The sequence below is a fragment of the Microtus oregoni genome, unplaced genomic scaffold (genome assembly GCF_018167655.1).
Source record: "Microtus oregoni isolate MIOR12 unplaced genomic scaffold, Mior012 000057F_ref0000458, whole genome shotgun sequence".
Taxonomy (NCBI): Eukaryota; Metazoa; Chordata; class Mammalia; order Rodentia; family Cricetidae; genus Microtus; species Microtus oregoni.
This window is the reverse complement of record NW_024543833.1, coordinates 2898434-2924580: the sequence shown is the minus strand read 5'-3', so window position 1 is coordinate 2924580 and position 26147 is coordinate 2898434. Positions and strand designations below refer to the sequence as shown.

At 48.9% G+C, this 26147-nt stretch overlaps 1 protein-coding gene and 1 pseudogene across 2 annotated transcripts in view; both read right to left on the bottom strand.

Moving 5' to 3' along the window:
• The window catches only part of LOC121438771, a 28689-nt pseudogene extending 19988 nt beyond the window's left edge, over positions 1 to 8701 (bottom strand).
• A 4699-nt stretch (positions 8702 to 13400) lies between these two features.
• Mapk4 (mitogen-activated protein kinase 4) overlaps positions 13401 to 26147 on the bottom strand; it is a 132311-nt gene continuing 119564 nt past the window's right edge. For both annotated transcript variants that reach the window (XM_041639284.1, XM_041639283.1), the window contains exons 3-6: positions 25009 to 25153; positions 21921 to 22082; positions 18178 to 18379; positions 13401 to 15959 (exon numbers count right to left, since the gene is read on the bottom strand). In XM_041639284.1, coding sequence (XP_041495218.1) covers positions 15263 to 15959; positions 18178 to 18379; positions 21921 to 22082; positions 25009 to 25153 — 1206 coding nt within the window. In that variant the 3' untranslated portion in view covers positions 13401 to 15262. The remainder of the gene's footprint in view (positions 15960 to 18177; positions 18380 to 21920; positions 22083 to 25008; positions 25154 to 26147) is intronic.

Sequence of the window (26147 nt, the reverse complement as noted above, 5' to 3'; positions counted from 1 at the left end):
GAAGGGGGAGGGAGCTGGGCTCCCAGAATCCCTTTAAAGGGTTAATTTCCCGGTGCCCTAAAACCCTCCCATGAAGGTCCTTCCCTTTCAGCCACCCCACCTCGCCTCCTAGAAGAACCTTTCTGGGGAGCAAGCCTTTACCATATGGATCTCTGAGGGACACAGGAAAGAGCCTGACTGTAGCAGCAAAGAGGAGGTGTTAGAGGAAATGCCACAGATAAACTTAGTAGGGTTTGTTTATACCAAAACCAATTCATGAACCAAAAGAGACTGAGAAGTAGGCTCTACACAGGAATAAATGGGAAGAGTGTGGAAGTACAGACATGTCTTCGTTGCCTACACTTGTCTTTTGTCAAATGTCAGTCTGTATCGATGTTAAATGTTTGGAAGATCATTTAAGATCATGTATTGTTTCATTGTTACCTTCAGTTTGCTTACATAGGACCCTAAGGTGCTTGATGTTCCGCTTAGCACCTTCCCAACTAAAAACTAACCAACCAAACAGCAACAGTTGCAGGATATTTGATTGTGCTGTGACATCCTGAGACTGTGTTTCTTATTCTTAAAAAATATCCCTGGGGTCTCCCGCCCCGCAGCAAACTCCTGCGGGTCCCAGCAGTGCCGGGCGCGGGCTCTAGGGTCTGGCACCCGAGCAAGCTTCTCACCAGCGGGAGGGCACGCACACGGCGGGTCAGACATATAAACACAGAAAATAGCCATAAATGTTTATTAAAAGGGGGGAGGGAGAGAGAGAGAGAGAGAGAGAGAGAGAGAGAGGAGAAAGAGAAAAAGGGAGAAAGAGGAGGAGAGAAGCAGAGCCCCGTGTACACCGGGGGAGAAAACAGAAAGAGGGAGCAATGGTGGGCGAGGTCAGAGGTTAAAAGGAGTGGGTGTGACCAGGGCAGGGACCAAAAGAATAACAGTGTCAATAACATTAACTTTGACTTGGGAGACAGAGCCAGTGACTAGCTGACTGGAATAAGTCATAGAGAAGTCAGGAATACAGATAAGAGAGAGGATGTACAGGAAGGAGTAGGGTGGGACTTAGAGATTTCCCGGTCTCTTTTTCCGTCTGGGAAATGTGGAGAAGACAGCTGGTCATTCCACTACTTCTTTGACCTATCAAACTTTTACCCCAATATCTGACTCCTGAGTCTTTATTGGTATTAGAACAGTAAGATAAAAACAACAAAGTGAGGACCAAAGACACACTATCTGCTTTGCTCTTAATTCCTGGGCTATTCTAAGCCTGGGAACTAAAAGACCGACTTAAGACCGACTTAGATGAAGGTGCCAGACAGCTCCAGGGATTGCACTAGCTGAGGCAGGGAGGGAATGAAGAAAGGCCATAAACAAGGACTCACAGAAAGGCTGGGTTCAGGTGGACCAGGCTCTGTCCTGGAGAAGACACAGCACTTCAGAAGCTCAGGGTGTTTGTTAGATACAGTTGTTTATTATATAGACGTGATCAGGAGCAGAGCTGGTTATTGCACACAGCTGAGCAAGGAGATGGGGTTTATGGGACAGATGAATATGGAGGGGCAGTTTCAGCAGAGGGGCAGTCTTCAGATGTAAACATCCAGGACAGAGAAAGCTAGGGTGGAGGTTGTTCTGCACAATCCATCAGCGTTCACACTCATACTAGAGGAAGGCTCTGCCCTTCCCATGAGTCCGAGGTGTTGGTGTCCTTGACATGGCTGTGCTCCTGTCAATGCTAAACATTCACTAGGACTTTACGCACGTCTTACAGAAAAGCTTTTGTGGTTTTTGCTTTGCTTTTGGTCAGGCCAACCGAGAGCGGCAGGATCTGCAGAATGACTACCCTCTGAGCTGTAGTCCAGATGAGGAGCCGCTCTCGGGCATGGATTGGTCCCATCACCATCTGTCTGTAGATTTAGTTTCCTGGCCAGAACTAGATTATCCTCTTTTGGAAGAGATGTGTGATTCTCTGTCCCAGAAAAAACAAAAACAACACAGCGACAGCAAAAGAAAACAGCTTTTCTCCCGAAGGCCATCCTCTGGAAATTCACTTCTTCATTCTCAATCCAACTCAGCTCCTTGTTCTGAGATCTATCATTGGTCCTTCCACGTTGTCACCATCTCTGTGCCCTAGAGGACTGTTATAGGTTCCCACATTTACTGCCCATGTCACCAAAACTTGTGTGGAGGTCATCACTTTCTGAGAAGGCTCTCAAGTTGAAGTGTGTTGTCCTTTTGAGGTGACCTAGTTGCATGGGATCTCCATGGAATTAACATGGTAGACAGAGGTTGAACATCCAGGGACAGACTGGACTTGGGGCGAGGCAGGAAAGAAGAGCTGATCTGTGCAGAGCTCAGATTGCTGCATTGGGAGGGACGTTGGCCACCCTTGGCAGAGTTGCAGCCTTGGCTGTCTGAGCCTGCTAGGTCTTTAAGGAATGCAATTTTATTCAGACAGTCCTGCAGACGTGAGCCAATATGCAGCCCTTCATGACTGTGAGTTCCTCTTGACCTCATTTAGCAAACTAAGGGACAAGTTGCCTGAGTGCGGCCATGAATGCGGCCATGCATGCCCCTCCCCACCCCACATTAAATTAGGGACCAGACTTTACAGCAGCTCCTCAACTTTTAGCACCAGGCTGAAATTTCCTCTGCACGCTCAGGGTAGACAGCTCTCTTTATCAAGCCTAATAAATAAATCACAGACCCATGAGACTCGAACATAAAATATAATGTCTGGTACCACTGGCTAAAATAAATCACCAATACTCTGGTAAGTGGGTCATCTTGATGCTGTGCCTAGACTTAGGGACCTCCATGGTGGATTGCATTAAACTCGGATGAAGCAGAAGGATGTTGTTCAGGTTCGGAGCTTTGAGTGGAATCAAAGCAGCTGGGATAAAACATTAGCCAACAGGCCCCTTTGCACGGGGACATGGAGACATGAGCCTTGGCTGTCTGCTCTCCAGGGGTTTCAGGACAGCTCTGAAGATCAGCCCCTCCCACTACTTCTTACCCTCTGCCTTTGACAGACACTGTTGTATCTGTCTGATAAACACTATTTTTTTTGGGGGGGGGGTGTTTAGTGGTGTTTCAGGGAGCCCAGGTTTGACTAGCTGCACCCATATAGTGGTTTTGAACCCATCAATAACTCTAGTTCCAGGGGCATCAAACCACAGACAAGGTACACAGTGAAGGCAGGTGGGTAGAGAAAGGCCTTAGTTTCTTCCTATTGTATGATCCGGCTTTAAGCCATGATGCCACGAATGGATTCATGGCATATAGCGGGGGGAGGGGAAGGGCGGGGCAAGGGTGATTTTAGAACCCTCCAGCAGGACCTGCCTGGTGTCCCTACTTTCTTCCCCTTCACTGAGCTACTCAGCCTTTGTTAAGTAGAAATAACAACGGGAAGTCAGGAGTGCAGGGCCCGATAGGGGCAGTTTTCCCTGGTAGTTCTCTTTTCTCTCCCAGAAAAGGATTTGGTTGAGGACTCAGCAGACATGGAGAATGAGCAAGACTTAGAGTTCAAGCAGAGGTTGGTTTTTGTTTTAATTCTGTTGGGATAATTTATTTTATGTGTACGAGCTTCTCTGTGCATGCATATATGTGCATCACATGTGTGTCTAGTGCCTGCAGAGCTCAGAAGAGGGAGGACATCAAATCTTTTGCAACTGGAGTTACAGTTATGAGTCACTATGTGGGTGCTGCAAACAGAACCTGGGTTCCCTGAAGGAGCAACACGTGCTATCAACTGGTAAGCTATCTCTTCAAACCCTGACCTTGTTCTCGTGTGGGCTAATCAAGTAGTCATCTCACAAAATAACCTAGAGAGATGGGATATCTAGAAAGCCCCATGTTAAGGACAGCATGGTTGGAAGAGAATCATTGGTTGCAGAAAGGTGAGGTATAGCATGTGGCTGTCAACAGCTTTAACAAGAGCGCAGACACTCAATGTATACGGTGGTTGGAATAAGAAATGTCCTCTGTACGCTCATATATTTGAACACTTGGTCCCTAGTTGGTAGTGCTGTTGGGAAAGGTCAGGAAACCTTTGGTCTGCACTTGTTGGAGGAAGTATGTCACTAGGGGGTGGGCTTTGAAGTCATTGCTTCACTCCACTTCTGGCTTAATTCATTCTGCCATTAGCATGTGGTGGAGATGTGATCTCTCAGTTTCCTGCCCCAGCCACCTGCGACCATGACCTCCCTACCATTATGGACCCATCTCCCTGGACCCAAAAGCCAAAATAAACTCTCTTCTATGAGTTGTTTCTGGTCATGGAATTCTATTGCAGCAACAGAAAAGTGTCTAATATATCGTGTTTCAAAATTTTGCTCTTGGAATAAAAGGAATTTTTGCAGGTAACCTAGGCTTCAGTGGTGCAGAGGATGGAGAAGATAGGGAAGGAATCGGGAACTTGCAAATTATTAGCCCTGAGTTCACAGGGATGCCTTCAGATGCCAGTGAAAGAAACTGATGAAGGCTGGCTTTTGTCAAAAGGATAGTTATTGTCGTCTTGACAAAAACGTGTATATGGGTGCTTCAGGGGCTGTCTCAGCAACATTTATGATGTCACGATTGACTTGGGGCCTTTCCATCTCTTCTCCATTCCCTTGGTCTCTTTTGTTTATCATCCTTTGGGTTTATGCCTCATGATCTCAAGAAGGTTGCTGCCAGTCCGGCACATCACATGTATTTAAACAAGAAAAGCGATGGTAAAAGCTTTTCTTCTTGTGAGGCCCTTTTAGTTTGAGTGTTGAAAAGTTTCTCAGGAAGCATCTTTATATCTAGCTAAGCTGGGTCACATGCTGTGAATTGCTCCCAAGAAAGCAGAGAAAACCACTTTTTGGCTTCTAAGGAGGAGAGAGGCAAGAGAGGGGTAAAAAACTTGGCTTTTGGACAGCCAACCACAGTTAATGTCCCTAGTCCCAAGGGCAAGCATCATGCTGTAGAAAACAGAACACACAAAGGCCTTGACTTTGGACCTACAGCTTCCTATGGGACCTTGCTTCTGTCTCTACCTCTGTAAACCTGGGTGAGGGGATCTCTTTTACCTTCAACACCCCTAATTTTATTTTAAAGTTCTTTCAGGTGGTAAATGAGCTGTTCAGTGGTGTTTATTATTATTATTAATTATTTTGTTTTTTGAGACAAGGTCTCTTGTAGCTGTCTGTCTTGGAACTCACTGTGTAGACCAGGCTGGACTTGAACTCACAGAGGTCCACCTGACTTTGCCTCTTGAGTGCTAGAATTAAGGGCTTAAGTCACCACTCCTGGCTCTGTGATAGGATTTTTAATTTAAAGAAACTTAGTTGGTAAAGGCAACTGCGGCTCTTCTTTATTGAGGGATAAACCCTGTCCACAGACTGATGGAAAGTGACTTGTAAGGGCTGCCTCCTGGCTTTAGTTTGAGTTCTTTTCCCTGTGAGAACAATAGGCTCAAAATATTGAAGAAAAAGACCATTTGTCTGAGCTAGGCTGACAGAACTCCTCTTAAAATGGAGGCATCTCTGGCCCAGAAGGAGCTGTGGAGGAGGATGTGCGTCTATCTTCTTTTGCCTGACATTCATTGCCTCCGAAGGCAGCTTCCCCTGGTTCTTCCTTCCAGATGTAGGCCTCATAAAAATTTCCTAGAGCCCTGTCTAAAGTTTAGTTCATGTAACAACAAAGACTAACAAAGACTGGTCCTGCCCTTCCTGCACCCCAGTACATACACCTGAATCTATATCCCCAAACACAGAACTTAATTCATCAGTTTGGTCAGAAGTGAACCTAATCTGGCTACTTTATTGTGTGGCAGGGATGAACAATGCTAGTTAACACAGAACAGTCCTGAATGCAGGACTCTTCCCTGTGTGGGTATGAGGGTGGTATACTCCAGGCAAAGGGTGTTTTAGACTGGGTAAAAACTCCAAAGGCTAGTGTCTTTGGGTCAGTTTCTGTTTTTAGATGGGAGAGTGATGCTCAGATACTTGGCCTCATGTTGTTCTAGTTGTTGATGTAAGTATTTTTGCAATGGGTTTGTATTTTGATTAGTGGACTTTAGGTCAAGCGATTATTGTCAACACTGGTTGGTCCCTCTATCAAAGCTTACACAGAACACAGTAATGACTTCCTCCTGCCAGCAGAGGGCCTTCCTACACAATCCTCAATCTTAGAGCTTCCGTGCTTTTAGCCTGCAGCACACCCTGGAGATGTAAGCTGTGCTAGCCTCCCAATTCCTTCAATTAAATAAATCGAGATGTCCCAGCAGGGAGAGGCACAGGCTGGGCACAGGCCAGCCTGATGACCTGAATTCAGTCCGAAAGGAGAGAACCAACTCTGCAAGGCTGTCCTCTGACTTCCAGCCCCCCATACCCAGGCTTCCCACACATATCCTATATATACGAACAACACACATACACTCTTATTAATTTTGATTGTGTTCATTCTCTGAGGAATCCTTGACCAATACAGCAGGGCAGGGTTTTACATTCTGTAACCCATCGTAATCTCCACATCATTCAGGCCCAGACAAACTGACACATCAAACGAACCTGTCCCACCTGTGGGAGCCTGTTGGCGAAAGATCACACCTTTGCTGCCTTTTCCCCTTCCAGTCTTGGGCTATTGGCACTGCATGCACCCCTCTCCAGATCATCTGAGGGTTGGAGCTGGGATACCACTGTTGATGTGTCTGGGATACGTCATTGTCATTCAGAGATGAATGGCTGTTGACAGTCATCTCGTACCTTGCCTTGTCTTCAGGTGGCCGAGATGCAGAGCATCACAGCTAGGAATCCCATTGGCCTCAAACCTTGCCATCTTCAGTTCTGGGATAGTTGGAGGCAATTGCTTCCCATTATGCCCCGGGGGTAATAACCACGTTAACAGAATGAGCACATACGGTAGCTTGTAATCCATCAGCAAGTTGAGCTTTCATAAACAGGGCATGAGTTAATAAGAAAAGGAATCCCAGAATTGCTTTGCCTCAGCACATGGGCTTTGTATTATTATATTTTAATAATGCAATATATGCTTAAAAGTATGTAGGCACATGGGACCAGATGGGATCACTAATAATTTAATGACATATTGCCTCTGCTTAGCTGTGTTTTCCATGTAAGGTAAAAGCCACATATAACTACGGAATTGCAGGAGACACAAATGCATTCCATGTCACTTTGCAGTAAAGGGTAACTTGGCAGGCATTGGTTGCTTGAAGCCTGCACTTTCCCAACCAAGTCTAGGACCTAGGAGGACTGGTCTTTGGCTGAGTCCTGAGATAGCATCTGTGCCCTTGATTAGTTATGTGATCTCCCAGGCCTGGGCATCAGGCTTGATCTCAGGAGGAAGCACCTGGAGATAAAGCAGCTAGGGCACTACACGATCACATGACTGACCATGCCCCAAGAAGACTTAGTTCCCAAGGCTCAGGTGGGGAACCTGGTAAGTAATACACTATCACGGGGGAATTCTACATCGTTGCTGGGACTATTAACACGTCTACAGGTGACTGTCCTAGGAGGGGACACCTAGAAGCTTGTTGCTGACTTCTGTATGTCATTGATATTCCTTCTCCTTGTGACTTCAGATATGGATCTGCCCGCTATAACAAACCATAACGGCCAATGTTCCAGCTTTTCTGAGCTCGTTAAGTCCTTAGAGTAAATCATTAAGCCTAAGGGAGGTCTTGGGAGCTCCTAACACAGTCACTCAGCTAAGGGAGAGATAGCAAGAAAGGAACTATGTCATCAATAAGAAATCAATACTGTGGAGCCTCTGAGGGCTCACCATGGGGGAATTTTGCAGGTCTTCCACTTGAACCTCTATTGCAGAATATTTGATCACACTGTGGGTCCGGAGTTTGTGTTAAATAAAACCTTGGGTTAGAAGGTGGAGTCAGCAACTAGTGGACAGGAAGTAGCCTTAGAGAGTTAGAGGGAGCCCAGAAAACCGTTAGAGAAACACAGAAGTAGTGAGGAGGGACTTGGAATTTGGCAATCGTTTTTGGCTTGGGATAGCGAAAGAGTTACTCTCTTGCTAGGTTTCTAGCTAAGGAGGAAGGTCAGCTGGTGACTTCTTTGCCTCTCTGAGCTAGCAGGTTTTCACCCCTGTATCTGACTCTTGAGACCTTCTTGGTAGAATAGAATGAGAGAGACTGTTAGGAACTCGTTTGGTTACAGAGACAGGGGCAGGGGCAGTGGGATGCAGAAGTTCCTCGGCCTGAGCAGCGGGGGCGGTGATTGCGGCACCACAGTTTGAACCGGTAGATTGAGGTGCTGGACCGACAATAACACAGACCTTAGCCCATTTCCCATATTTACTCAGGCAAACTGTAGAATGGTTGGTGGCAGATCTTCTTCCCCCCTCTGACGCCAAAAGTGCCCAGTGTGGTGCTCTGCAGCGCCGATGGTGCCGACCGCCCTGCACTTAGGAGTTTGGGCCTTGGTTGAATGGAGCCGGCACAGAGAGGCCCAAGAGGCTGCCATCCACTTTGCCTGAAGGAGCCCATTCTGCAGTGTAGAGTTCTCCACAGCACAGGCTGAGGCTGGCTGCTGGTTCCGGTCACATGCTTGCGCATTCTTTCCCAGCTCCTTCTGCTTCCTGTATTTGCTGTCCTTAGACCATTTCCCATTATAGCTCACTCGTCTCGGAACCGCATCTCTAGGACTGATTCGAAGGGCCAGCCTAGGCCAACGATAGCCACGTTCTCACTGGCCACTGAAATCTCCACCACCATGTCAACGGAGAGCAAAAACAGACTGCAACATCCTTGTCTCTAAATTTCTCCAAGCTCTGTCTCAGTTCTGTGTTCACGAGCTAAAGGGGGAGAAGACAGACCAGTTGTATCTACGTAGCAGCTCTGGGATGCGGTGGGGGGGGGGGGGGGTGAAACACACTCATCTTCCGTACAGTCCTCTTTGCTATAGTCCGTGGCTACCTGTCTACAGCTGTCACAGAGCCTGAGCCAGGCTACTGTGGTGGTAAGGCCAACATGGTCCTGTGACAGGGACCTGAAAGCTGGTGTCATTCCAATGTTGAGATGGCTTTTTGATTCAGAGTGGGAACAGCCAAGTCCTCTTAATGAACTGGAATTCAGTCCATGGTTAAGCTGAGTTGCTTGGCTAAGCCTGGTACCAAGGAAACCCATATCACAGGTGTGGTCTCTTGGCTGTATTCGGTTTTCTGACCTCAGACTGTACCTGGAGCCCTGCCATATTCTATTGCTAATTTTCCTGTACCATTGGATGCTAAGAGGCATCAAGATATAGGGATATTTACTCACCACCCCGACGCCTAAATGGCCAGCAAGAACACCCAGCTGTTTCATGTAAGACGAGACCTCTGATATATAGACTCCATTGGTTTGACCCTGACACTTACCAACAGTGGCTTGGATTGCTAATCCCAGATTACTGAGACTTATGATACTGATGCTAGACTGGGTATGTCTAGGAAACCAGCAAAGAAAAGTCAGGATGCCATGGTGATTTTCACCTTTAGCACTCCGGATGTAGAGGCTTGTGTATCTCTCTGAGTTCCAGCCCACCAACAAAGATAAAAGAAAAAAGAAAAAAAAGTGAATTTCCTGGGGTAGCTCAGAAAGGCATACCGTCATCGGCTTTCGTCTCTATACTTTGTGTGTGTGATCTATGTTTTCATGTGGGTGAGTGCGGAATTCTGTGTCTGTGTGTGTACATGGATGCCAAAGGTCAGTGTGGGGTGTCTTCCTCCATTTCTCCCCACTTAATTCTTTAGGAGAGGATCTCTCACTAACTCCGGAGCTCATCTGTTCTGCTAGGCTAACCGGCCAAAGATCTCTAGTCTCTGGGGCTCTGCCTATCTCTGTCTCCCATCCCAGTGGAGGGATTGTAGATGTATATGGTGTGCTTTGCCTTTTAGCTGGATGCTGAGGCTGGAACAAGTGTCCTCATGCTAACACAACAGGCTGAACCATCTCCCCAGCTCCTTACTTCTGTTTCTGAAGTTCAGTTACAACTGCTTGTCTTGAGTTCAGTTTTTATTCTCGTAGGAAGGAAAGGAGAGATTTGAGACTCCCAGCCAGGGCAAGGAGTGCATTGCCAGCACTAAATGCTCTCTGCCTGTGTCCTGGACCCGCTGTAGGCTGACTGTTGATCCCGCTGGCATTTGGCCCTCACCTTCCTGTGCATGCTCTGTTAGCTCCCACCTGCCGGCACCTGTGTCCTCTTGCCTGTGGCCATTTGGGAACTGTTTAGATGTAGTGGAGGCCAGAGTGACTTGGGAGGTGCTCTATCAAAGGTGAAGAGTCAGCAGTAAGTATCCTGAGATTGTCCTCTATTGAAAGGATGCGTGCGTGCTCAGGTCACCCTAAGACCAATTTTTCAGCACCAAGGAGATTTATTTGTCCCAGAGGGACAGAGGGCAGGGAATAAGGGACAAATACAGGAGATAGGGGACAGGGGAGAAAAGGAAGGAGGCAAGGGAGAGGGGACAGAGATATTTGTCCCAGAGAGACAAAGGACTGCCTCTGGAGAGAGAGGAGATAGATATGGCCCATATGCCTACCCATGGCAGTTTACAAAGGTAAAAAGAGCACACCCTGTGTTAGGAATGAGGAGCTTAATTTTAGTTGGGCATATAAATTAGGGCAGCTGCAAGGGGGATATTTGTTGCTGGACTGCAATACTCTAGTAGCTGGACCTTGGTAGTCAGCCTCAGGAGGAAGTAATCAAACAAGGGAGGAATAGACCTCAGTGGCTACCTTTAGTAATGTAATCTAATGGTTTTTTTTTTTTTTTGTTGTTGTTGTTTTTTTAAACAAGATGGAATGGAAAGAAAGGCAAGGCCTACCAGAGCCATGTTTGCCATGCTCAGGCTGGCTAGAGTCCCTTCGGCTATTGAGCCAGGACTCTGTCTCCCAGAATTCCCCACACCTCTGAAAGACACAATGGCAGCTGCTTGGGGTAGGGACTTGAGCCCTCTGTTGGCTGCTTTCTCCTTTCTGTTGCTTTCCCATTACCCAGTCAGTGTTTACTGAGACCCCCCTCCCCCAATATCTGAAGGAAATCAGTCTATGCTTGTGCCCTAGTGTCTCTGTTCCCCGCCTGCCCCCACTTCCTCCCAGCTATACAGGCTCCAAGTTGGGCAGAAATTATCTGTAGAAGCAGCTAACAGCTTCTAAGATCAGTTGTCCTGGGACTCCAGGCAGCTAGAGGTGATGAGGTAAAGAGAGGGGCCTCTCACCGTGACCCTGGCCCTCAGCATTGTGTCCCATCTGCCGTTCCAATTATAATCCCACTACGTGTACCCAGATGGGCTGCTAGGACTACATGGGTCCTTAAAAGAGTATGTGGACTCTAGTTCCAGCTCCGCCACTTCCTAACATGGGGCTTCGTCTCTAGGTTTTAATGTACTCTGCAAACTGAGGGTGTTGGAGTGGAGAATCTGTAAATCCCCATCTACGGCTAGATCCGTATTTGTTAAAGAGTGAAGGGGGCAGGTGGCGTGTCTTGAACGGAGATGTTTGATACATACTCACAACCATAGTTATGAGGGGCTGTGTGACTCTCCCCACCTCTCCACCTGGAGCTTGGTGGCTCAAAAGAACCCCAGCTTTCACACAGGCTTCCCAATTGCCTGTTTTAACCATTCCAGCTGAAAGTCTGACTTTGGTGCAGGAGAAACTTGGAAGCAATAACACTGATGCTAGAAAGGATTTCCTAACCAACTTGCCTAGGAAATACTAAGTTACATGAAGTAGAATTTAGCCTAAGGAGCGTGGCCTCCAATATAACTGGAAGTAGGTAATGTACTGGCCAGGGTGGGAGTGTGCGGCTAGTAAGCCACGACTGGAAGGTTGAGCAGCCCCCCAAGGCATCTTGTTCTAGGGCTCAGCGAACTTCTGCACAGGGTCAGATAAAGAATATCCGAGGCTTTCGGGCCATGCAGTTTCTATTGCAACTTCTCAGCTCTGCTGCTGAGGCAAGGCAGGACAAGCTGTAGCTTTGATGAGGATGGAAGAGATGGGGACACTTACTTGGGCACAGAACTTAAGCCAAAAAAAAAAAAAAACCAAACAAACAAACAAAAAAACACAAAAAACCCCAAACCAACCAAATAATAAAACCCAAAACCTCAGTAACTAAGATATTTTAATGTGGTTATTTCCCAAATGGAAAATTTTATTTAAAAAGCCTCCCCAAGATAAAATATCAAGAGTTCAAATATAGACTCAGAAGATATCTGAATGCATGTGTGTAGCTATGTTTCAATAAAACCCTTTGGCGTGTAGGCAAGTTTGCTGTTGATGTTATACAGTCCCCTAAGGACCTGTCAGGAAGTGTTAATCTTAGCATTGTGTGACTAGGTTTAATGTGAAGTTTTCCTTTTGGGGTCCTTTCCCCCCTTCTCTTTGGTGCTGCTCAGGCTGTTCATCCCCCTCTGTTTTATATCCTAAAGCGTTTTAGCTCAGGCTTCAAATTGGGCATAGAAGTTTCTCTACAAGAAAACTTCGACAAGGTTTCTGTCCTGACTGTGGGCTCTCTCTTCACTCCCACCATCTAGGGAGGGAGGGAGGCAGACATCCCTCATGCTGACCTGAAGCTGTGCAGAACACCCAATCCCATACACAAACACTCAGGTGACAGTGGCTTCCATGACCAAGATAGTTACAAAAGTGACCAAGAGGGTCGGTGAAGTGAATGTACTCGACAGAGTGGATGATTTGAGTTCCAGTAGGGACACATAGAACTAGGCGAGCCTTCAGTGTGCTTCGTAATTGTGTGGAATGTAAGACTAATGAGTCGTTTATTTCTGGACTCTTCCAGTAACTACCTTCAGACTGCAGACTGTGAGCACTAAACTAAAACAGCGGGGAAGAGGCACTGCTGAACAGTGGGCAGATGGTTTGGGAGAATCTGATGGCTGGCTCACAAGCCCGCTCATCTTGGCACAGGTGTGTTTCAATAGCAGTGTATTCTGACCCAAGAGCCTTCCTGAGAAGTCAAATTGGAACCAAAATTTAAAACCAAATGGTCTATTATTTATTGAGTAATGAATGAAGCTAGGGCTCAGACTTTGATACAGGTATTACAAAACAGTCAGCTTCAGAAGGATGCAACCTCAGGTACCTGTGAGGGGTGTGGCTCAGGTGGCTGTTGGAGACAGGTTCTCTGCAGTTTCATGATGTTGAGACCTATGACAATCAGCCCCTATCAGAGGTTTGGAGTCGACACCAAGACAGCAGAAATCCACAATATGGACACTAGGCCCCAGCGGTGAATTCTGGACTGTGTGTAGATTCTCTCCTTCCAGACCCTCACCCCCACCGCATCTCCATCCCTCGGAAACACTGGCCTTCGCAGCACAGGGAGAAGCCAAATGAGGCACTCATGACTCAACCACAGTAAAAGACAGGCTCAGATAAGATGTCAATTAATGTGACAATTCATGATGAATCTATGTTCATAAAAGTTTATTTGGCTCATCCTGATCAAGTTTAATAATATGTAACAGATTATTTTAAGAACATGAATAATTATAACAATTCTCCTGTCATGACAGTTCTCTGCAAACTCATGGTCAATCAGCAGCATGTCCCTTTACTCAAAAAGTAAAGCTTCCCTCTGAGGACAAATGGCACGTGAGGAGTGATATGCATTGCATTTTCTTAAATGAAAAAAAAGCAAAACCTAAACACTTTATATTTACAAATTTTCCACTTAAAACTGGTCAGTGCGATTAACTCTGTTTTAAAATATAAGTTTCTAATGCCGTGTAGGGTTCAATATACAAATCATAGCTAGATTTAAGGTGCTGCGATATGAGGACAAATACATTCCAAAGAGATTGCTCGACAGAACAGCTAGACTTCCTGTGGGTATCTTTGGGATGTCGGCACGGGTAGGGGAGGATAGATACCAGCGGCAGAGTATTCAGGAACAGACTGGGAACTGTTGGTGTCCCCACCCCACGCTTCTGCGGAGGGCTTTGGACTCCAAGTGCATCTTACTCAAGCTGTGAGGACATGGTTACTTTGAATTCTTTGTCATGGGTTCTGCAGGTTGATTGCTGCCTCCTCAGGACACTTGGGGTTGGTAAACCCCTTTAAACACCTAGTTTCTCTCTCTGTGTTTCTTGCCCCCAAGGTGACTAGCCCTCCAGTGACTCCCTTAGGAGTGCTCCTGGTTAGCCCTAAATGAATGCTCAGGTTCAAGGGCAACATTAATCAAGGCTGACGGGCCCTCTGTGGAACCTTCCCTCCTTACTCGTTTGTTTCTGTGGATAACACCTTATTGCGCCTCCTACAAATGAGCAATCTGTGCCGAGAATATTTGGTTATGAAGCAGGTTTGGAGAGGAGCTGTGTACGTGGGTGTGGTGGGATGCTGGGAATTGGACAAGAGGGATTCCTGAAATCGCCATCTTCAAACTCATCCGTGTATGACATCCACTGGGGAGCGGGGGCTGGGCTGTGCCAGTGCATAGGGCATGCTGGAGGAGGTGGCACGCACAGGCCTGGGAGGGGACAATTCACCCAGAGACCCTGACCCTCTCTGATCTGAAGCAACAACTTCAGCCGGTCTTGAGTTTGGGCAAATATAGGGATGTGGCGGGTGAGGGAGGACATTTAAGCACTTGGGGGAGTCATAAAAATATGTCTGGCAGGTGGGAGAAATAAAGTGTTTCTGATTCTAGTTTTCAAATACAGGAACATTGTTCTAACTTAAAAGAATGGATGGGACAGATGGAAAGGGACAGCTAGAAGCACTTGGGACCAAGTTTGCTGACCAAGCTAGAGTGACCCCAGTAGAGGAAGACATTATTCTGTGGTCAAATCCTGGTCCAGGGGGCAGGAGCCTGGGATTCAGACTTCACCCTGACAGTCAGTAGGCCTATGGTCCTAACTCAGACACGGCTTCTCTGGGCCCACGTGTCCATTTTGAGACTATGTGGGCCGCATGGCTTGGAATCTATGTCTGCAAGCTGCTTCTGCCCCCTTGACCTTGGTCGGGCCGTGGACTGCTGTCCGACACCCCTTTCATCCCTGCATTCTGTCACTTATAAAACACAGGCCTCCCACTTCGATGGGAAAGTGATAGCTCCCAGCCGGGCTCCATTCCAACCCGTTCCCAGAGGTTAAAGGCTAGTTATTAAGGCAGTTTAAGAAATGGACATTCTTCTCGCTCCCCGGATCCTCGGGTGTTCTGCTAACCCCAATGCAGCAGAGAGGGGCTGAAGGAAGGGCGAGGGGAGCAAGAAAGTAGTCCAGCTTTCTGGGAGGCATCTTGCTCTGGAAGTTCTCCCGCACCCCTGTGTGCTCACCACCTTTCTTTGGAGAAGGCTTCTGTCTGGACAAGGTCGCCAGGGTGCTCAGGGATGCACGCACCGTTGAGGTCTCCCAGTTTGTTTTCCGGTAGGTCCTCGGGTTTTGTGCAGAGCTTTAGGGCACGCGAGATGAACACATCTAAGTCGAACTGGGGACTAGCACCCCCATCGATGGGTGTTGGGTGTCCTGGGGGCGAGACAGAGAGGCGGTGCTCCGGAGCATCAGGGGGAGGACTTGCACGCTCAGGGCCGCTTTGCGTGCTCTTGACCCACTGAGCGATCTCTAGGAAGAGGCTGGCCGGCTCATCCTCACGTGACACCGGGTCTGCTGCTACCGCAGCCATGGTGGGTGTGCTGGCTGCCTGCTTCCAGTGTGACAGGTCCAGGATGAGCTTGGGTTCTGAGTAGTGGTGGGGCTTGTTGTCACGCCACAGCAGCTTATCTAGGTAGGATGGGGACCCCACCTTGTAGTCGCAGGAGCGCCCATAGTCAGCCTCAAAGGCACGCTCCATCGATGAGTGCGACTGTTCCAGGAAACGCTCGGAGCTGCTTTGTGAGTCTTTACGTGGGTCTACCTGAACATCCTCAGTCAGCGGCGCAGAGCCAGCGCGTGGGTCACGCTGCACCTCACTGGTATCCTGGCACCGGTCAGGCCTCCACTCCAGATCTGACGACAGGCTCACAGGGTACCTGCAAGGGTGCAATTGGAGATGCGTTGGTAGACCCAGGCAGGATGGGGAGCCAAATTACTTTATCCCTGACTGCCAGTGCATGGGGCCTGTGAGACTGCATTTCTAGCAGGCGCCCTGATCCTTAGACCGCATTTTGAGGGGCAAGCCCTAATGGGTGCTTCCTAACCATGGATCAGATTTGAGTCGTAGAGGAAGATTGAAATAAGTACCAGGTATCCCTTGCTGCCCACTACTGAGGTTCTGGTTCAATAGGTCTAGACGGCCCTGCTTGGGCATATTTGTGAGACTCCCCCAGGGATTCTAAGATGTAGCCAGGGCTGATAACCTCTGCCATGATGGATCTGGACAGGTGCCCTGTAGCACCTTGCGTCCAAGCAGAGCAGATGGCGCCTGCAGAAAGATCACAGACACCATCAGGGGAGGCCAAAGATCCTTGGAATTCTGCCCTCCTATGGCTGCCCTGCAGCCAAGGAAGGTGCAATCAGATAGCCAAGAGCAAATGAAGGGCAGATGGGCAGGCAGGCGGCTGGCTGTCAGCTCTAGCTGGAACCTTTTCTTATGACAGGTGCTCGGGAAGGGAACACAGACAAGGTGGTAGCTCCTGGACAGCCATGCCCCGAGCCAGAGGCCTGGTGCTCACACAGCACAATTAGACCAGCCAAGGCCAGGCAGCTGCAGCCCGGAGACTATGGGGTACTCTGGCTGTAGCGGGAGAGGCAGGGGAAAGGCTTGAGTTGCCCACCTCCCAGGGATACCATTAATGTAGGCATGGCTCTCAACTCAGCACTGCCCTCTCCCTGAATGGCCTTGAGATTGCAGGGTCCTTTAGGAGAAGAGCTGGAAATGCCAGCATTTTAACAGTACATTCTCTATTGCCATTGCAGCAATAGAGGACTTAGTGTTACTGCCACAGCCTTAAAGGGGAACAATTAGCACACCACAAAGGTGAAGGCCCCTGTAGCAGTGCCGTGGACTTGATCATCCTGGTTCCTTGTGCAGGTGAGACGGGGAAGGCTGGGAGCAAGAGTGTCCGGGTTGATACTATCCTGAATTGACAAGCAGTGACCTTAGTGGCCCTGCTATAGTCTTCCCTGGTGCCAATGCAACATTGTGTGCCCTGAATTCTGTGGCATGGACAGTGTGTGTGGGGGGACACGAGTCTAAGAACACAGTCTAGAGCAACCCCAGTATGAGGCTGGCAGAGGAGTCTATAAATTGCTATCTGCTGACAAGAGGAAGCTGGCACACCTGCCCCAAATAACAGTGCCCTGCCCCCTCTTGGCGCCCCCTCAATTTGAAACCTATCATCTGTCAAATGACTAAAAAAGAGAAATTGCCTCTCTGTCACTTATGTAACAAGCTGTCACATTCCCATGGCAGCAAGGCGCCCGGTTAGTCCCCTTGGAACTGATACAGCTAAACAAGCACCCTCTGCTCTGCCTTTCCTAAACTGAGCAGACATCAGAGGGTGCTGTCCCAGTGCCTGATGGGAGAAATCCAGGCCAGGACAGGAACTGCACTCGTACTACTCCCGCAAGGACGGTTTAAAAATCTGCTCTCTAATACTGACACCTGTCAAGGGTCCATAAGCTAAGTGAAGCTTAGCAACAAAGCTCTTAGTAGTTTGGGGCACTGGTACAGTTTGGAGATGGCCCTGCATGGGTTTTCTGGGTAACAGGATGGATGCCAGTGCCTTAACCTTGAAGCTGTGGCTTTCTCACGGGCAATAACTGTGGCACTGCCTCCTTCAGGGACACTCGCAGGTGTGAATGATGTGCAAAACGAGAAATGCTTTGTGACAGCGAATTCTGCACTCTTTTCTTGCTTTGCATGCTTTTTGTGGCCTTTTCAAGGGCAAAATCCTGCCTGACAATGGAGGTCAGGGGCAGAGTGGCTGCCTCGCGTACTCTAGGAGAAAAACTCCAGTCTGTTGTTCAGGAAACACTACAGTAGACACACGCTGACACCTGCCCAGTGTGCATGCACTGAGTCATATGTTCAGTGGTCTTAGGGTATCAAGGAAAGCTGGGGGCTTTGGTCTGCAGAGTGGAAGTCCCTGACTCATGGGCAGCACCAAGCTGGCTACTCGCTGGGACTGTCTGGGGACAGGAGGTAGGCAGGGAGCTGAGCTGGGGAAAGGAAACGGAGGTCACGGAGGCAAAAGGGATGTCAAAGGAGATGGGGGCATGGCTCTGACACCAGCCCTGGACACGCACCTGTCCCAGTTGGAGAGCTGGCTCTGGCTGGCAGCCATCAACACGATGTCATCAATCTCGTCTTCAATGCGGAAGGGGTGTTGTGAGGTGGGCTCATCCTCGGGGCACGAATAAGGGCTCATGTAGGGGTGCTGCAACCCCATCTCCGCTGTCAAGCGGTCCATGGGGTTAAAGGTTAGGATCTTCTCCAGAAAGTCAATGGCTGTAGGGAGCAAAGCCAGGCAGAAAGGTCATGTACGGCTCCTGTCAAGCTGAGAAGAGTTAGCATGGTGGCAGGCCCTGGTACTTTTCAACTTTGTGTTTGCAGAAAGTAGTTCTTGGTTTTTGCAGCAGTACTAAAGGGAGGTGCTGAAGGTCTCACTGCTGGGGAGGAAGTTGAGGCCACAGTCTCAACACTGGACCACTCTAAACATAGGGGGCTATTCTTGAGACACACGTGCTCACTTCCACTGGGATCCCCCTGGAGACAGCTGGGGCAGCTCGGAGGAGTGGGAATCTAGAGTATTCAAACACTACTTGTTGACTGGGTTTGAGGACTTCTGGAGGAGGGGCAAGAGTCCATGGGAGAAAATGCTGAATGTGGAGATGTACAGAGAGGGAGGGGCAGGAGCTCATGGGAGAAAGCCCTGACGGGAAATGGAGGTGTGTATGGCAGTTGTGTGTGTGTGTGCTCGTGTGTGTGCACATGCCACGGCTCCTGTCTGAGGCCAGAGTTCTTTCCACAATATGTCACCCTTGGAATTCTCACCAAGACAGATGAATTAATATTCAAAATTACTCAGCACTCAGCCGTACCCTCCTGTGCCTGGCAGCCACCAGCCAGTGACTAGATGCAGGGGACTCTGAGGCGGGGGCACAGATACCTAGGAAAGGAAGGCTATCTGCCAACCGGTATGGCCGTACTCTCAGCAGTTGACAGCTGTCTGGGATGTGCTGGCTGTTCAGCATCCTGCACCGTGGCTACAGTGCATCCCCCCTGAGTGGGACTGTGTCCGGGTTCATCTCAAGGCCTGGTTTAGGGACGTGTAGTGCTTCTCACCCCTGTCATTTCACTGGCTCCATTTGGGTCGTGTTCCAGCCCACACAGTGGAAAAGAGACAGAGCTGAGCCTGTGATACTCTTAAGGTTCCTCAGGCGGAACTCAAACCTGCCCCTCACTACTGTCCTGGACTTCTTTGCAGGAAACACCAGCAATGTAAACTCAATGACTTCAGAAGGTTACCAGCTTCCCAAGAGGATGCAGTGGTCTTGTACGACCCTGGCTGGAAGACCATTTAAGTACCAGAGACGCTCTGAGCATTCCCTGACTGTAGACCTGGAAGAAATTCCACCTCAGATTGCTCAGGACTGTACAAATCCAGGCATGGGACAGCTCCAGACTGGCAAGTCTTTCCTCTCTGGGCTTCCCCTTAGTCCCATGTGTTACCCATGGCCTTTAGGAAGGTGACAACGGTCCGCTGCCATCTGCCATCCTTCTAAAGAAAGGCAGGGAAGCTGGGAGGAGAGATCCCTAGCTCCAGGCTGCTCCCCTGATGGGCGAGATTGTCCTTGTTCCTCTCCATCCAGTGCCCGACAGATCTGCCCCCTCTAACTTTACCCCTGGACTTAGCTCTGCTGTCTCTGATCCCTAAACCAGAGTTACCCCTCTGTTTTATTGGCCTTTGTTTTAAGATGATGGTTGTGCCCCCTCTACAAATCCCTTCTCGTGGCACCCCATTGGCCTGGATCTTCAAGACTCTCCTGAGTGAGGATGGCTTGTGACTGGGGCCATTCTGGACTAATATGTCTCCCACTTTCAGCCCAACCCCCAGTCTCCACACCTACAGGAGTTTGTGCAGACTGCTGGCCTCTGGTCCCAGCTCCCTGGCCTTTCACCTGTCATGCGACGGTCACTCAAGCTGCTGAGCAATGCTGTCACTTAGTTGGAATCTCTTTCCCTTTGGGGGTACAGCCAGGCAGATCCTTTGGCAGCGGGAACAAAGTTGAGGGCCACCACGGTTCCACTGGGCTTTTTCTCCCTCTGCCAGTTCAAGTCCATGATGCCCCATTATCTCAAGACTAGAGGTCACTGGGGTTATCTTTGAAGACAAGAGGCAGACTGGGAAACACAGTGGACAGTGAAGTCATTAAGGCTTGAGGGGGCACTTGGTCAGCTCCAGGATCAAGTCCAGACATAGAGAAGGTGGCCTGTGGAAGCCCATAGCATCTGGGCCCTTCCTCTCCTGATTGACCATGACATTCATCCATTGACTCCTCCACCTCCTCCAGTTCAGCTCCTTGATCTTTTCCAGCACCTGGTGGCTCTCTTTTGTCCCCCAAACCCCTGGACTCAGCAGTCCCTAGGATGTGTTCCTTGACATACTCAACTGGGAAGGGCTTCCTTGTCTTCTGAGGTTAGACTGCCTATGTCCCTTTGGATTCTCGTGCCTAATCCAGTTTCCCAGCTTCAGGGGACTCTCATACATTGACTGGTTATGACAAGGAGCTTTGTCTTCTGTCAGGTGTTGACTTTGGAGGCAGCGTCCACCCCTCTCAAAGCCACATTGGTGAGGGGCTGCTGGGGGTGGCTGCTTGCAGACAGGAACGGACTGAGCAATGAAGTCAGATCTAGGATTCCTGGAGCTCAGGCAATGGCTCCATTTCCCACCTTCCTCAGGGGGACGAGGGTCACATGGTAAGTGGCAGCATTCTAAGAGGTGTCCGAGTACCTGAGTGACCTTGTAGAGCAAACCCACCGTATCGGCCCAGACCACTTGCCATCACTTCACTCTGTTAACAGAACAATAAACTTCAAAACATTTTTTTTTTCTCAATAAGAAATACATCTTACTCAAGCTGTTGGGATCTGGGATCCTTCATAAAATCGGCTGAGGTTGTATCCCACCTATATGTGAGACCCACTGATAATGTAGCACCCATGACCTACCGAGCAACTCTTGCACCATGGGCTTTGCTGAGCTCATGTTACCGCTCCTGTTAACTGCTACAACCACCCCAGGATTGGAGCTGTGCCCCAAAGATGGGTGTTGAAGGCTTGGTCCCCAGAGCAGCGATAGTCAGAGGGAGGCCTTTGGGAAAGGCGGGCTCTGACCTTACCCGTGGATCCATCCATAGTGCACTCACAACTACAGACTATTAGGAGAGCAAGCGAGGTCTGATTGGACGAAGTGGGTTCCTAGGGTACGTTCTTCAGGGGTGTGCCCTGTTGGTGGCATTTGCTCATCTGTGTGTGTGTACCACCTTCCCTTGATCCTGGTTCAAGCTGATGACACAGTCAGTCACTGGGAACTGAGCATCCGTGTAGCCCTGAAGCTGAGAACGCACACATTCTCTGTACTCTGTCAAGCCTCCGGGGGAGAGAAAACAGGGAAGCAGACACGAGAGGAGCGTGGAAGCTGCCACGTGGCCAGAAAGCACAGGTTGGTTGTGTTCTTTATCCAAGTGTTGCCACCGTAGTCTTCTTTTGAATTTCAGATATTTTTCTGCTTTTCTTTTTAATATTTATATATTTCTTACTGGTTGTGAACCCGTAATCCCCAAACCTAAACACCTAAGTGTTCTAAAATGGGAAACTTGTTGAGCTTGTAGATAGGAAAAACACCAGTTGCCAAGGGGTGCTTGGTGTCTGAATCTCATGTTCTGCTCTTTGGATGGAGGCCCACACGTCGTTGCCCCTGCCTCAAACGGTGAAGCCAGAGCTCAGCCTCTTGGCATGGTGCCCCGGTGCAGGCTTGGGTACCTACCTTCACTGTTGACATCGGGGAGCAGCTTGCGCAGTGGCCTCTTCACCTCCCAGGTGCTATTGACGAAGGACGGCATCACCTTGAGGAGCTCTTCCTTGTCTTCCTCCCGGATCACAGGGATGGTCTCTAGGATGAGCTGCATCTGTTCCAGCTCATGAGCCCCTGGGAAGGCAAACGCCACATGGGTAAGTTGTTTCCCTGGACAGCTGTGTATGTGGACATTCCAGAGCAGCTCCAGTTGGCTAGAGAGGTAACACCGTGGGGCAGCAGGCAGCTCTTAGCTCAGAGCTGAGGGACTTGGGTTCTAATATGCCCTCTACCACTAAATTTAGCTGTGTGGCCATTGCAGAATGCTTGGTGTCTTTGGTGGCTCTGATAAATATAAAAAACAGGGATTTCTTCTGGTTGAACATGACACATCCCTCCAGGGCTCCTGTATTTGAATGCTCAGACCCCAGTGGGCAGTGTTGTGTTGGGAGATTGTGGGCTTTTGTGATCTAGGGCTTATTTCGCTGACACAGGCCACTAGGGGAAGACTTTGTGGTTTAGAGCCCTGCTTCTGACCTGAGCTCTCTGCTTCTTGTCCACCCCTGAGACGTGATCAGCTGTGCAATAAGCTCCCATTGCCAGTGACTAGGCCACTTCAGCCACCAAGCCTTCCCTGTCGTGACACTAAGTCAGGACAGACCGCTGCTTCCTTGAGGTGTTTCTGCCAAGTGTTTTGTCATTCAGTCATCAGGGAAGTAAGGGGTACAGGTTTGTATTGTATCTACTTCTGTCTGAGGCTTGTCTCTTCCGCTAGCATCTGGCGTCTCGTGTGATCTGAGTCAGCTGATGCTGAGGAGATGGGGAGCAGCCAGGCTACAGCTTTGCACACTCTCTCCTAGGCTGAGGAAGGAACAATGATAAGGCTAAAGAGAGCCTTAAGTTTTCACAGGAGGAGCCCATCCAGGAAAGTCTCAGGGAATAACTGTTGGCTCCGGAAGGCCCTCTGAGCACACTCCTTGTGTGGGCACAGGGCAGAAGGTGGCTTCTGCCAGGTCAGAAGGAGACATGGTTGGGGGGATAGAGACAGGCAGTCACTCACCCATTTGCTCATTCATTCAATAGTTATATACTGAGTGCTGTGGTGGTTTGAATGGGAATGGCCTCCGTAGTCCATCCTCTCAAGTTTGAATACTTAGTCACCAGGGAGTGGAACTGTTTTGGAAATGACTAGGAGGTATGGCCTTGTTGGAGGTGTATCACTGAGGGGCGGGCTTTGAGGTTCAAAAGCCCACACCAGGCCTAGTGTCTCTTTCCCTGCTGCCTGCAGATCAGGATGTTGGTCATGGACTCACCCTCTGACACTGTAAGCAAGCCACAATTATTTGTTTTCTTTTGTTACATTGCCTTGGTCATGGTGTCTTTTCACAGCAATAGGATGCTAACTAGGCCAGGAGCCTGCTCTATGCCAGGCACCATGCTGAATGTGCAAGTTCTCCCTGCTGTAAAGCGGTTTTTCCTTCCTCTCAGCCTCAAGGCTTTTCTGACTCCTCTCTGCCAGGCTGGACCCTCATACTCATCCCTCCTGGAAAGGCCTCCCCGGCCACTCACTTGCACAGGAGCCCCCCTTTGTCCACTGGCTTCTGCAGAGTCCCAGTCTTCCACAGCTGATGGCTTGGGGAGTATCATACCTTAATACTTCATCCAGCACTATGCCTATTCAAGGGCCCACAGCTTTGGGAAGTCCCTTAAAGAGAGGTCTTTTCTCCCTGTCCTGAGCTCAAAGAGAGTCAGCTAAGGGACTCTAGGAGCCTCTTGCGGGCTATTCTCTCTAGACGAGCACTTTAATCATTTTCTAAGGGACCAAAAGGTCAGCAATGATCAAGTCAAAGACAGATGCTGGTACTCTCTAACCCACTCCTCTCCTCTGTGACATAGAGACCAGTAACACACAGCCCTGAGCTGGGAGTCCTTCTTCTCCTTTGTGAGCCCCTGCTAGGAAGCTATTGTGTCCTACCTGAGGCAGCAAGTGGGGTGAACTATGCCGTGGAGAAAGGGCAGGAACCTGGGAGTCAGGCAGCCCTGGGGGCCCATCAACTCTTCCATCAACACCTTGGAGAAGTAGGATGACTTCTGACACTTACAATGTAAAGAAACCCATCCTGTTGGCACACCAGGAGGTGCCAGCTCAGGCTAATGTATGGTAAGCCCTGGCTTTCACTGCTTCCTAGAGCTGGGGAACATGAATTTCTCAGAGAAGCCAAGGACATAAATCCACGTGGGAAACTGATGCTGTCATCATCCCTGGTGAGCTTTGGGGATAGATGTTACTTGAGGGAGGGGACATTGACATTCTGAGTTTATTAAGGAGCCACTGGAAACCGGGAGCAGGGTGCTGCCACTGTGACCTCTCTCCCTTCTCTTCTGACGTGTCCTTGGGGTTAGAGACACTCTTACTAGCTATTGGCTTTCCTACCTCCCTGGTAACGAAGCTCTGGCTGTCACTGTCTGCTTGAGCATAGCCTTGGTTCTCCAACACTGTAGCCTGAGGGACCGGGGCTGGTTTAGAATCCCGAGAGCCAGCGAGAGCATCATTTTGTGCAAATAGGTGGGAACCGAGGGAGGTTGGAGGGATCTAAGATCGAGGAAACAACCTGAGAAGCAGGTCTTGAGACCTGGTCCAGAGAGAGGGAGGTAAAGCTGGTAACCCAGGGACGAGTTAGAAGGAGCAGCAGACAGTTGGCTGCTAACCAGCATGACAGGATGAGGGTAAAATGGGTTCTCCTGGATTAAGAGCAGTCAGGCCTACGGTCTGGGTGTACAGAGCATCTATGCCCAATTTCTTCATGTACTCCACTGAGGTGGAGGTATCAGAACACAGCAAAATGGCTAGTTAATTGCAGAAGTCCTGTGCTCATAAGGCTAATTTGAGCTTTTTATAATATTTTTGTATGAAATCATAATACTATGTCTACAAGAAGTATCATAAAAACCACAGAAGTTATTTCAGCAAATGATTAGCATTTTGGGGGCTCAGGGAGTGTTTTGTACACGGTTTGAACAACACTGGGAAGGAAGCACGGGGCCTTGGTTAGTAACTTACCAGCGAAGAGCATTTTTCCTGTGAGCATCTCAGCTAGGATGCAGCCAGCTGCCCACATGTCGATGGCTTTTGTGTAGTTGTTGGGGGACAGGAGCAGTCGTGGAGAACGGTACCACTTTGTCACCAACCCTTCCGACAGATAACCCTAAAAAGATAAAGTCCTCTATGTTATCAGCCAGAGATCTGCCATCCCTCCCACCCTCTTGGTTTTCCTCCCAGAGAGGATTGGAGCTCCTTCCAGAATCCCTCCTGCCCTTGTTCCTTTTCTCTTGACCATAGCTGTGGGACTTTATGAGAGGATTCTTCATCGTAGAAGGGAGGGATCCAGGGTATCATTATTTTGGAATGAATGGCTGTCCACACCCCCTGATATAACCCAAGTCTGCTCACACTGGTGCAGAGAAAAGTGAAGAGAAGCCATGCTCAAGTTCATTGCTGCCATCAACTATTGTTATAAAACATTGGAATTATATTTATCTGGTAGCTGAATCTGAGAAGTAGCCATAGATTTGAAATTGAGCCAGTGAAAGTGGTACTGATGATGGGAATTAACACTGCCCCAACAGGTACCAGGCAGGTCCCTGATGAGAACAGGAAAGACCTTAAAGATACAGGCAAATGATAACACCCACCAAAACTGCCTTGAGTCACAGGGCAGCCAGGGCTTCTGTAGGACCAGGAGAGCCTGGGGATTCTACAGAGCTTAAGCAATGATTCTCAACCTTCCTAATGCTGTGGCCCTTTAATACAGTTCCTCATGTTGTGGTGACCTCCAACCATTAGATTATTTTCATTGCCACTTCATAACCATCATTGTGCTACTGTTATGAATTGCAATATAAATATTTTTGAGATACAGGTTTGCCCAAGGGTGTCATGACCCACACACATTGAGGATTAGATATTTTGGCTGATTTGGGTCACTGTTTATGATTTGTAGTCTGGGTTCAGTCCCAGTTGCACATGGTGACAATATTTGATGCACAGACAGGGAAATACATTTAGGCAACATAGAACTAGTCTTCTCTGTAATTCAGTAACTGGGCTGGACAGTGTAGCCAGATTGTCTGTGTGGATTTCCTGGAATGGTTTATCACTGAATGAAAATCCACAGACTCATTTGTAGGTAAACGTTAGGA